The 12,361-nt window shown below is 42.2% G+C and overlaps 1 protein-coding gene across 1 annotated transcript in view; it reads right to left on the bottom strand.

Annotated features, from left to right (window-relative positions):
• The window catches only part of ANKRD13C (ankyrin repeat domain 13C), a 29,799-nt gene extending 17,588 nt beyond the window's left edge, over positions 1 to 12,211 (bottom strand). The window contains exons 1-4 of the mRNA XM_081008943.1: positions 11,714 to 12,211; positions 6,563 to 6,604; positions 3,529 to 3,633; positions 1,316 to 1,401 (exon numbers count right to left, since the gene is read on the bottom strand). Of these exons, the coding sequence (XP_080865069.1) occupies positions 1,316 to 1,401; positions 3,529 to 3,633; positions 6,563 to 6,604; positions 11,714 to 12,071 (591 nt within the window). The 5' untranslated portion in view covers positions 12,072 to 12,211. The remainder of the gene's footprint in view (positions 1 to 1,315; positions 1,402 to 3,528; positions 3,634 to 6,562; positions 6,605 to 11,713) is intronic.
• Positions 12,212 to 12,361: the final 150 nt, after the last annotated feature.

Genomic DNA, 12,361 nt, shown 5'->3' on the forward strand with positions numbered 1-12,361 from the left:
TTTCATGTCTACCCACCCAGGAAATGCTAGCAACCATAACTTTCATTTGGACATGCTAAACTTTGGGGTAAGTGTGTATTAATTGAAGATTTGATTTGCACACTTTTCACATTAACAGCTTTTTAAAAGAAGAAGTAGAAGAAAAAATGTAAATTAGTCTTACTTGTTTTATCTACGGAAGTACAGAAGTAACACGATCAAAATAACAGCCCAAACTATACAATATCTGAATCAAGCTAACCTTGCAATCAAATATAATGTATAAATTATTTTACTACAACTACAACAGCTTGGCTTCTTAAAAGTTATTTTTCAAAGAGTAGCTATTTTTTTAGCAATACATTTCTCCTTTGAAAGCAGTCAGTGTAGGTGACAATTTTTGATAGCTGCTCCTTAACCGAGAGCTTATGTTTGTAGAAAACGTCCTTCTGTGCAAGATAATAATCGCTATATGAAGCCATTCTTCTGAAGAGCTAGTTATTTCTGAAGCAAGGGAATCAAATGCTAGCTAAGCTAAACAACTTTGACCCAGATCAACAAAATGAGGAACCTGTGGCACCTCTTAAAGTACATGGGCAAGGGATACCTAGAAGCAGCTAATGTAGCTGGAGAACGCATGATATAACAGAAAAACTTGCTTTGAATTGGAGCCACTGAGTTTATGTACCCAGTTTATGTACAAAGTTCTAAAACAGGCCTTCTCTGTCCATGGGAATTAGCATGACAAATGGAAACTGTCAAATGCAGTTTTTCCTTCCCTCAAATGGAAACTGTCTCTCTCCTTATATCAATAATTATGGTATGTTAGGAACTGATCTCTGGCTCACAGTTTAAATGCTATTCAAATATTTTAACATATTTACATCAGCTTCCAATTTCACTGCAACTTCAAAATGCAGAAGCTACATGTAAACAAAGCATTATTAACTTGGCTTTAAAACCAAAATAGAAACATAATTTTTTCCAAAGTGAAACTTAATTTTTAAAATCACAATTACGATCCATAGCAGAGACTTAACACTAAAACTCCACACCCGGAATTTAGAACATACAACCCATAGGCCATATCCAGTCACCAAGCCCTTTCTCTAAGTAGGGAAGAGGTCACTGCTGCAAGATAAGTCACTTACAGGTCAGTCATTCTAAGACACAGACAAGCAAGCAATATGCAATTCAGCCAGCAATTCCCAGAAATAGAGGCCTGTGTTGAGTTGTTTGCACTTAATGAAGACACAATGGCAATCACACACAAATTGTTTGAAAAGTAATGACTCCATACTCTCCAATGTGGGTGGAAAAATCCTTACAAACTTACCTCTTTCAGAGCTTTTAATAACCGAGGTCGCTTTTCCTCAACACTTTCCCTAGACTGTTGTTTCAGTTTCCTTAGAAGTGCTGTAACTAAATAAATACACTGTAAGTCCAATGTAAAGGCAATCATGTTAAGCATCCACTAAGCTGGGAGCTGCCTTTACCTTTTGTAATGGCTGGTGGCAAAAGAGAAATCAGCATCAATTGCAGGGCCACCTCTACTGCCGGCAGAGAAGCAGCGTCGGCATCAGCACCAATTACAGGTGAGATCTTGCTGGAATCGCACAAGATCTTGCACCCTCCACAAGATTTCACATAATTTTGGATGATACTGGTGCCGCTTCTGCAGCATGGGCAGGGTGCCCATGGGGCTGCCATACTGGGGGTTTCTGCCACCTGAGACAGCCGCCATAGTCTGCCTAATGGCAGAGGCGGCTCTGGTCAATTAGTAGCTTTTCATTACTTAAGCAGTATTGTCAAATAAATAAAACAAAGTTCAGTGAAGTAAACTGACAACAGTAGGCCATATACTACCATTCAGAGACAAATATACAAAGCTTCCATGGGGCAAGTGAAAGATCTCGGAATACTAAGTGTTTCAGTGTTACTGAAAGTGTGATCTAATCAGTAATCTGGATCAGAGACCACTGGGAGTCTCATAAACATGCACAAAGCCAACATGTGTGCTTTCCCTAAGAGTTTGCCTTTTGGAAATGAAGCAGTTACAGCAATGTTGTTTCCTCTTCAAAACCTCTGGCATACAATTCCCAGACTGTTTTCTGAAGGAATTTAAACAGCAATTTGGGGTTTCTGTAGGGGAGTTTTCATTAAGACATTTCCAAATTCAGGTACAAACATGCTCCTCCCAGCTTTGACCATAATGCTAATGCTCCTTATGCTTAAAATAAACCCTCATTTAAGTTCTGGAGCTGTACATCAACACACCATTGATCAGGCACACTTAACTGCTAACCTACAGCATAACATTTGATATGCTATTTTCTATTGCACTTGTATATAATTAAATGAATAAATCACCCATCCTGAACATTCTATGTAAGTAGCAATGCAAAAGTTGTAAATACAGCTTTGGAATGTTATATGTAATAAATAAAAAATTGATACGTACGTCATATTAAGCAAGAGTAGCTTGCATTTTAAATCAAACTCTCAGTAATTTGTGCCAAATAAAACTAAAAGTTTATATTTGAAGAAGAAGAAGAAGAGGAGGAGGAGTTTGGATTTGATATCCCACCTTTCACTCCCTTTAAGGAGTCTCAAAGCGGCTAACATTCTCATTTCCCTTCCTCCCCCACAACAAACACTCTGTGAGGTGAGTGGGGCTGAGAGACTTCAGAGAAGTGTGGCTGGCCCAAGGTCACCCAGCAGCTGCATGTGGAGGAGCGGAGACGCGAACCCGGTTCCCCAGATTACGAGACTACCGCTCTTAACCACTACACCACACTGGCTCTGAACTGAAAATGATATTCATTAGTCATGAAAGACTTTATCTTTACAAAAGCTCGAGAAGCAAGGTAAATCAAGCAAGTCAGGTTTTTATAATTTGGGAACATTTCAGTTGAGAAGCAGGATAATGTAGCACCACCACATTGCCTTCTTAAAGAATGAGAACTCCGAACAGCATGGATTTCAACACTTGCTGGTTGACTAACTCCTACCAAACAACAACAAAGGTGCAATGCTGCTCTTGATATAGTCATACTTATTGCTAGTACCAGTGTAAACCTTAATATGAGGAGCTTGAGCTGGACCTGGAATTATCCTGGACAATCTGCAGAAAAGCCTAACATGAGCACTTGCCTTTACAAATTATCTCAAGATTAGGTGTTCATGATCTACAGTGGTACCTCTGGATGCGAACTGGGTCCATTCCAGAGCCCCGTTCTCATCCTGAAGCGAACGCAACCCGCGTCCGCACGGGTCGCAATTTGCCGCTTCCGCACATGTGCGTGACATCACTTTGCGCATGATGTCATTTTGAGCGTCTGCACATGCGCGAGCGGCAAAACCTGGAAGTAACGCACTTTGTTACTTCTGGGTCACCACGGAGCGCAACCCAAAAATATTCATCCCGAAGCATATCTAACCCGAGGTATGACTCTACACATTTCAGTCACAATTTGCAGTAAGCTGATCTTAATGACTAAATGGATTTCGTGTATTTATGTCCAGACAACCAGAGCGACAGTTTCTTACTCATTTGTCTATCTCCATAGCTGATGGCTTCTGCGAGAGGACTCCATCCCTGAGCATTTTTCACTTTCACAGGAGCATTGTGGGCCAAAAGCAGGTGGGCACATTCTATAACAAAGTATGGGACAATAATTATTTTCCAAATAAGACCATCAGATTGCTTCTCTGTGAAGAGCCACTTACCATTTGAAAAAAATACTGACGTAAACAAGTTTTGAACTTACTGAAGTTTGAGCAGCACATAAAATCAAGCTAACCAATGACCTATTTTGCATTTGAAACCGTTTATGTAGCATTTGGTGCAAAGCAAAATCTAGTGGGTGGTATCTGACTAAGTCATACTCATGGTTAACGTTAAGTGAACGTGATTTCAATAGATCTGTTCTATGACTTAGGCTGCATTCTTAACTATGTCTACTCCTATTGAATTTAATGGTGGTTACTCACAGGTTAAGTGGGGTTAGTCTTGCAGCCACAGCTAGGTACAACCTAGTGTCTGAATTGTATCCAAATGATGTCTTTCTACTGACAGAAGTCTCTGATCCAATAGAGGCTTCCATCAGCAGGACAGGGAGGTAGACGGACTTTCAACAATTCCCAGAGTCCCCTGAGCAGTGCCCCCATCGCACAATCTATTCCTGGGGGTTGGGAGAAAAAGATAGAACCTGTGGTACTATGATGATTTAGTGATATATACCTTTAGGAACTATTTTGATTGAGCAAGTCAATCAAAAATATTTAAGAGCAGTTTCACTCCCTATGTATACACAAATAACAGCAACAGGAGATTAACAGGAAATGCTTCAACAGTCTTGACTGCCATAGAGGAAACCTAACCTGAATCCACCGTACCTAATTAAACAAAGTATACTGAGCTGATGGGATTGTTTGGCGCTGTATCTTAACTAGGCAAGTAAACCAAGGAGTCCAGTGGAAAATGAGGAATGGAGACAACACTTATGGCTAACAGTTTTAAATTTATTGGGAATTACAAAGAACTTTATATCCTACGCTACACTGCTATTCTACTTGAACAAGAAATAAAAGCTGCCTTTTTAAACAAAAAAAGTAAACTCAAAACAACTTAAAATGAAACGAATATAAACCTAAAACAAAATGAAAGCCATGGTACACCTGCATCAGCACAACCAGGCACTTTCAACTACCCAAACTAAAACAAAACATGCCTCTCCCATATTGATTTCCAATGGTTTGACTTCATGGCATACTCTTCCAGTGCCTCCTGAGACAGGCGGATGCCAAACAACATAAAAGGCAGTCAAACACCATCCCACCCACCAAAGGAAGCCACAATATCTTAAAATAAGATGCTTTGGTGCCAAGACCAAATATGGGTGCAAAGGAGAGGAAGGAATCAAATAAACCTGAGCAGCACAAAAATCAACAAGAGGGTGAGGTAGTGACATTGGCAAAAAAAAAAAAGAACACACAATGCAAATCAGAGGAAAGATAACAGAGCATGTAGTATGAATCTTAAGGACCAGGCTGAGAGGGTGAAAGCAGAAAGTGAGAGCTTCTCCCCAGCAGAAATGCTGAAAGAGTATTAGATTAGTAGGAAGAGTCAGAGAAACCTCAGGCATAAGAGGGTAATCAGCAGTATCAAAAGCAGTAAAGTCAAGCATAAGTAGAGAAGAGATGACAAAGCAATTTTGCTGAGGACATTTGACAATAGGGTACTAAGTGCAGAATACAGATTGTAGTGGCTCTAGACAGAGCTGAGCCTCATAGAGTAACCAGTTTGATCCTGGAGTCTGAGGGTAAAGGGTGGAAAGGAAATTAATGGAGAACAACCGCTTTCACAGTAAGGGAACAGCAGACATTAAGTGGGAAAGCACCTGCAGTGTTCTTGTTTCTAGGATCTACTTATCCAAGAATCAATTCCCAGAGAATATCTGCTTTCAGTGTTGATGGTTATGACAGCAATGCCTTCAGGATAACAAATGAACTTTCCACTAAAATTACTTAACTGGCAAATGCAGGAATCTTTTTGCCCAATGTTCTTCTGACTGAGCTATCCCACAGGGTCTGAGTTACAAATTTCTAATAACCTGAGAATCTTCTATCCAACACCTATTTAATACTGAAAAGGCATTTCAGTAACTGGAGAGGCAGAGGGTTAGAAGCTTCCACATCTGCCAGTAATGTACACTGCATTATGTTGCATTGGTAGGACTTGAACAGAGAATGAAGGTACTTGTGCACCTGCTAGCAGCTATTTTATCCTCTCTGGAAAAGCCTCTCTCATAGTCCACAGTCCCCTGTTCTACAAAAGCTATGATATGGCCTTTGTTGATTTTAAAAGAGGGACCAGTCTTTTTCCATTATATTTTCCATTATTTCCATTATTAATATTCTAGCTTTTAGGACCAATTATTATGACTAGCCTGGTTCCTAACTTGACTGGACCTGGAGAAAATGAAATGAAGGCAGCAGCCTTCATTAATTTTTCTGAACTTTTTGCAGATAGTTCTGAACAGCATCTCATAGCTTCTCTGCCTACCATACTTCATTCCAATTTATTTGGAATTTTCTCTTAAGTCACTGCAAGACAAGCAAGGGGCAATACAGACCCTTTTCTCTGTGCCCCTTCTTGTTCCTCGCAATAAAGTAACAATGGTAAGGATTCAGGACTGGGCAAGGTAGACATGTGAAGGGAACTCCCCTCCCCACAACCTTCTGAGCAGCTCTTGCCATTCAGAAGCAAAGGGCACTGAAAAGCACAAGCGTGACCATGCCCCCAGCTCACAGTAAAACAGCACTGGCTGCATTTTCACAAAGGGCTCTGTGAAAGAGATGTGTTTCTTCTTCATCTAACTGCAGTTCCCAACAGCCACCACCACCACCACCACCACCACCACCATGATCTAGGGAAAGCTATGAGAAGGTGAATTCTCCCCTTGTTTGCTCTGTTATTCCCTTTTCCTTGTTTTGAGAAATATGATCTGGAGGCTCTAGTTGCTACGTTTGATGCTGCATACATTTTTTTAAAAGCAAATATAAATGAAGTCTTACCAACCTTTATGCCCCAGCATCACAGCCAGATGTAAAGGAGTGTTTCCTATTTAAATGAATAAACAAACAAAGAAGATTTTAAATCAGTAATTAGACTGAATAAAACATCAAGTTTCACGCTGATAAATGGTCCTAATATCAATTATGAGTTAAATATAGCAAACCTACTATTGTCAATTTGACAATAAAGAATAAGGAGTGTTAACTCACATGACAATTCACTTTGATACATTATCTGTATTGGGTCAATCTTCAGTTTTACTCCTGGGCAATTAAGAGGACAGGAATAATTAAAGAATATTGGAAAGAAAAAGAAAGAAATCAAGTGACATTCCGTCACTCTAAATTAATTAAGGCCTGTAAAGTCTCCAATGTTATCAAAACTGACGGATGTAGGTCACTACACATAAGGGATATATTCTAATAAAAAATTAAACAGCATGTTTTATTTATTCATTGCATAGATCCAGTTTTACAGACAAGATATGTTATTAAAAGTACCTTAATGAAAACCAGAGAGCTTGAAGTCACTCAAAATACATAATTACTATAAAATATTACAGTAACAGCTTACAGTTATGTAAAAACAGAATTATGAGTATTGTACTGTTGCAATATACTTGAACAGAATTCACACTGGACAGAGAAATCAGCTGCTTCAGAACCTTAACTTTTATTTTTATGGCAGTTAAGAAATGCAATGGCTGGAAAAATCAAACAAGAATGAAAAGATAAGCAGGACGCTTATACCACCCTAAGGGTGGTATCCAACACTGCACTATGATGAACATGCCATCTGCACAAGCATTGTAGATTGCCAGACAGAATTGTCTCCCCACTTCTTCTCTGCATGCCGTTCTTGGGTTTCTGCTGGGTTGCACTGGGGGAGGAGAGGCGGGAAATCTCTATTTTACAAGTGATAGTCCTTGAGAAGGGATTCCATCAATGATCACATAAAATAACCTGCCCCCAGTTAATTATATCCATAATAATTGATGACAGCTTGTATCTGGGTTGCAAAGAGAGCTCTACCTCTCTTTCAGAACCAGTGAAGATGCTGAAGATCCTATGTGAGTATCTGGAGGATGGATGGCGGCTAACAGATTGAAGTTGAATCCTGACAAGACAGAAGTACTGTTTTGGGGAGACAGGAGGCAGGCAGGTGTGGAGGACTTCCTGGTCCTGAATAGGGTAACTGTGCCCCTGAAGGACCAGGTGCACAGCCTGGGAGTCATTTTGGACACACAGCTGTCCATGGAGGCGCAGGTCAATTCTGTGTCCAGGGCAGCTGTTTATCAGCTCCATCTGGTACGCAGGCTGAGACCCTACCTGCCCGCAGACTGTCTCGCCAGTGTGGTGCATGCTCTAGTTATCTCTCGCTTGGACTACTGTAATGCACTCTATGTGGGGCTACTTTTGAAGGTAACCAACTGACACATTTAACTTACAGGATTTTGATTTTACGCAGTTGACAGCGAGCCAGTTGAATTTGCACAAATTAAATGCATGGAAGGCAAAGAGCTTAAACTTTTAAGTTCTCTGTCTTGCTTACCAGGTTCTGGGAGGCTCTGGGAAGATTTCACAGGAACACATGTGATCTTGCAAGAGCCACCCAGAGCCCAGTAAGCAAGGCAAAGAGCTTAAAAGCTTTCTGCCTTGTTAAGGGGGGGCAGAGTTTAAGACTCATTTGACACACCAACTCCAGAAAGTAAGAGTGCTAGCATGGGGGTGATTCCAAGGGAGTGGTTTAACTACACATTTTTGCGCATACACACCACCCCTAGAATATAACCCTCTGTCTCTCTCTATATAACCCTTGCACAAGACGTGAGATGCTGTATATAAATAAGAACATATAAACACTTTTCTTTAAGACTATTTTTAGTAATACAGAAACATGCAGATTTAATTACTTGATGAAAATGTACAATAGACTAAAAATCAGAAGCCAGTTTTTGCTGGAATATCATTGTGCACACAGCCTCAGCAGTGCTGATCTGTTTAACCTAGGGCACTGTTATAAACATTGCACATGCAGCTCTCTCTCTCTGTGGCTGTCAGATGCTCTAACACACACTAGTACAACAAGGCAGATCAGATTCAACCCCATTAAGCCATCCCTGGTCTAACCAAAAGGTTAGTCTATTTGATTATCAAGCTTCCTGGGCTACAACCCAGTCTTTCTTTTGTTCTGAAACTGTTTTTATTGTGAAGCTTTTGTTCTGAAGGGCAGGTTGAAGTTCATTACAACTCCAACAGATTATTTTTTGGCATCCTGGGGCATATTTTTCTGGGGAAATCTCTAAACAAGAAAATGCATACTTCCTGGTCTTCGTTGTAATACCAGTTTGAGCTTTTTACCCAACAGAAAATCACCTTTGTGCATGCAACACTAATGTCTCACAACAAATGAAACTGATCTGTAGAAAACATAACTTGAAAAAAAGAGACAATGCACGTATTTTTGTAAACTAGGAAATCTTTAATAAAAAGAAAGAAAATCACCTTTGTTTCCCTAGCCCAGGCATAGGCAAACTCGCCCCTCCAGATGTTTTGGGACTACAACTCCCATCATCCCTAGCTAACAGGACCAGTGGTCAGGGATGATGGTAGTCCCAAAACATCTGAAGGGCCGAGTTTGCCTATGCCTGCCCTAGTCCCTGTGAGAAATGAGATATGACTGACCAAAGACCTCAAAATGCCAGGGTGCATTTGATGTAAAGGAATAGGTCCTAATCTACTTTGTCCTCAGCTACAATTCAGCTGACTGGATAACCATCCACGGCAGTGTAATTGGATGCTGCTAGTCAGACATAGAATTAAGTGTGTTCTAATGAGGTTCCAATATTATCCTTGGAAATGGATCAAAGCTGTAGTTAATCACACAAAACCTATGCCTACCTTACCATCATGGTGTAAGAAAATGTGCCCATGAATGTATCACTGCACTGATCTCGCTGGCAGTCTTAAAATGGCAGGGAGACAACCTATAACAGTGACATAAGATAAGCCACCACAATACCAGTATTTGCCCTACTGAAGTAAATTGGGCTGGAACAGCAAGCAATCAAGAGGTTATATTAATACAATCAAGAGGTTATAATCAATCAAGAGGTTATAATATTGTATTACTAAACTAATATTGTGGATTTAAACTCAAAATTTGAGATAAATGAAAGCTAGTTTCCAATCTTAAATTTAGCTTAGCTTCAAGACACACACTTTGCATTATGACAACTTTTCAACAGAAATGTGTTATTTAGCCACAAACTGAAATAAACAAATACAGAAAATGGTAGCTATGCCCGTTTTTAAAATTAGTTTACAACTTAGTTCTTGCTCACTGGAAATCTTATAATTATTTGGACCAGTTTGAATTAATAATGCTCTATAATAAAAGGCTAATACCTCAATCCTACATCTACTCAGATGTAAATCCCATTGAATTTAGTGAGGCTTACTTTCAGGTAAGTGGATCTAGGACTGAACAATAAATATAACTCTTTCCATTAAGAAAATTCCAGTGGATTGATATGACATTTAGTAAATTACACTAAGTTCTACCAGATAAAAAGATCAAAGTAAAAATAACAAGAAGAATCTCAAAGACTCATAGCAACTTCTCATAGAAATAAATGCAACTAAAATTAAGCATACCCTTTAGATCTAGTAGGTATTAAAAACTGGCTGAAGTACAAATTCATGGCTGTAGGTAAAACTGTAGGTGGCATAACAATTATTCTCCTGGAAAATCAAACCACTGAGTAATAGTGACTAATTTCCAGAAAGGCAGTTTTCTATCTTCAGAAGAGAGATGTTCCTACCACGTGTGGGGAACCTCTGGCTTTCCAGATATTGCTGAACTATGTCCCATCATCTCTGGCCACCGGCCATGCTTGCTGGGGTTGGTGGGAGTTGTAGTTCAGAAACATTTAGAGAGCCAAAAGTTCCTCAACCTTGTTTTATATTAAGGTCCTTCCAATGGGCAGAGAGAGAAGAGATTGCATGTACTCCAATATAACTGAGAATGCACTGAATTCAACAGGTAGTACTTCCAAGGGTGCATCTGATCGCAGCAGAATAGCCTCCCCAAATAACACTATTTGCACATTGGGCATCTCTTAGTAAAGGAAGCATTTCTGCTAACAACTATGGTTGACTACAACTGTTTCAGATGAGAAAGTGTTCATTCCTACTTCAGAACTAACATGATACTTCAAAGTATATTATTAGAGTCACACAGGCCTGTACAAGAATCAGAATCATCATAAATAGGGGAAAATAACCATGTCTGCACTTTTGATTGGTACATCCACTCTGAGAGAAAGGAGAGATCTTATACACATTAGCTGTTTTGTTTACATGAAAAATTAATTCCTCCGGTTCCGCCTTCAAAGGCAGGAAAATTGTATTCATTCGGCTAGCCAATGACTAAGTGAGTCGTCAACCTTTACTCTAATTTCCACTGGATAAAATAAAAGCATAATATGTTTTTCAAGTTCAGGAAGTACACTGCCCCATCAGCATTCCTGTAGGCAATTTAGAAATCAACACAGGAGCCAATTCCTCTCTAAAGTGTGTTACACAAGCATACGTGTGCATATATACATACACAGGTCTCATCAGTGTTTCTTATCACAATCCAAAACTGGGATAGCAGTAGTTCTGTCACTTACTTCCTGCTTTTTAAAACAGGCTTATTAACATCCCCCCCCCCCATTAGACAAGACGCTCCAGAAGCCTTTCCGAACTAAAGCTTCTTTACTGGGTCAGGATCGGTTTAGGGCATGAGATGCCCAAGCGTAAAAGCAGACACAGATGCCAAGGGAGGTGAAGAGAGATCTCAGGTCGATCCGCATCTAGGTTAAGGTGATCACGGATAGAGAGGTTTAACCGGTAGCAAGCCGGTGCGCAGCCGTCCCCCGCCACTGCAGAAAAGATCGGGTGGGGAGATGCAGTGCCGAAAAACACGTAATAAGGGCAATGACCAGCGGAGGTGGAAACTCAAGGCGCCTATAACGGGGGCGTTAGACACATAGCGCGCTGGGGACAAAACGGAGCTCGAGAGACCGGGCAGCAGGATGTCCTTATCTCCGGGGAGGCCCAGGGATAGTCGACCTTCCCCCAGGGTGGCCGGGCGAGCCCTGCCGCTTACCGTGGCTGTCCTTCTGGCCGATGCCCTGCGTGCGGATCAGAGCCGACAGCCGCCTGACGTCCCCCTTGAAGACGCACTCGTGCACGGGGAACTGCGCCGACGGGCCCTTGTCCGGCTCGGCGGCGGCGGACCCGCCGGTTCCCCCCTTGAGCGGCAGCCGGTGGTGGTTGGTGGTGAAGATGCGGTGGCTCCCGGCGCGGCCGCTTTTGCCGGCCCCCGGCCGGCCCCCGGTGAAGGCTCCCCCGCCGCCGCTGCCTGGCGCGGCCGCCGCCTCTTCCTCTCCGGGCGCCAGCAGGTCCCCGTCCTCCTTGCTGGGCTTGTGGTCCCTGCGCAGCGAGCGCAGCTTCTCTCCGGTCATCGCCAGCGGCGGCCCCGGGCGCTGGGGGGCCCCGGCGGGGAGAAGCGGCGCCGCAGTCGCTGCCGCGGGGGGCTCGGCGAGCTCAGAGCCGCGGCGGAGGGTCTCTTCCGGGCTGCAGCATCCCCCCTTCCCGCCGCACACACTCGCCGCCCGCCGCCCAGGGACTCCCCGCAGGCCGAGGAGGCTCCGCGCTCCTTCTGAACCGCCTTCCACCTGCCGCTCCTCTCAGCGGCTAGACCACGCCGCCATCTTGTCGGAGGGGTCTCGCGAGAGCGGAGCGGCTCCGCCGG

The sequence above is a fragment of the Podarcis pityusensis genome (assembly GCF_964106645.2).
Source record: "Podarcis pityusensis genome assembly, chromosome: 6".
Lineage (NCBI taxonomy): Eukaryota > Metazoa > Chordata > Lepidosauria > Squamata > Lacertidae > Podarcis > Podarcis pityusensis.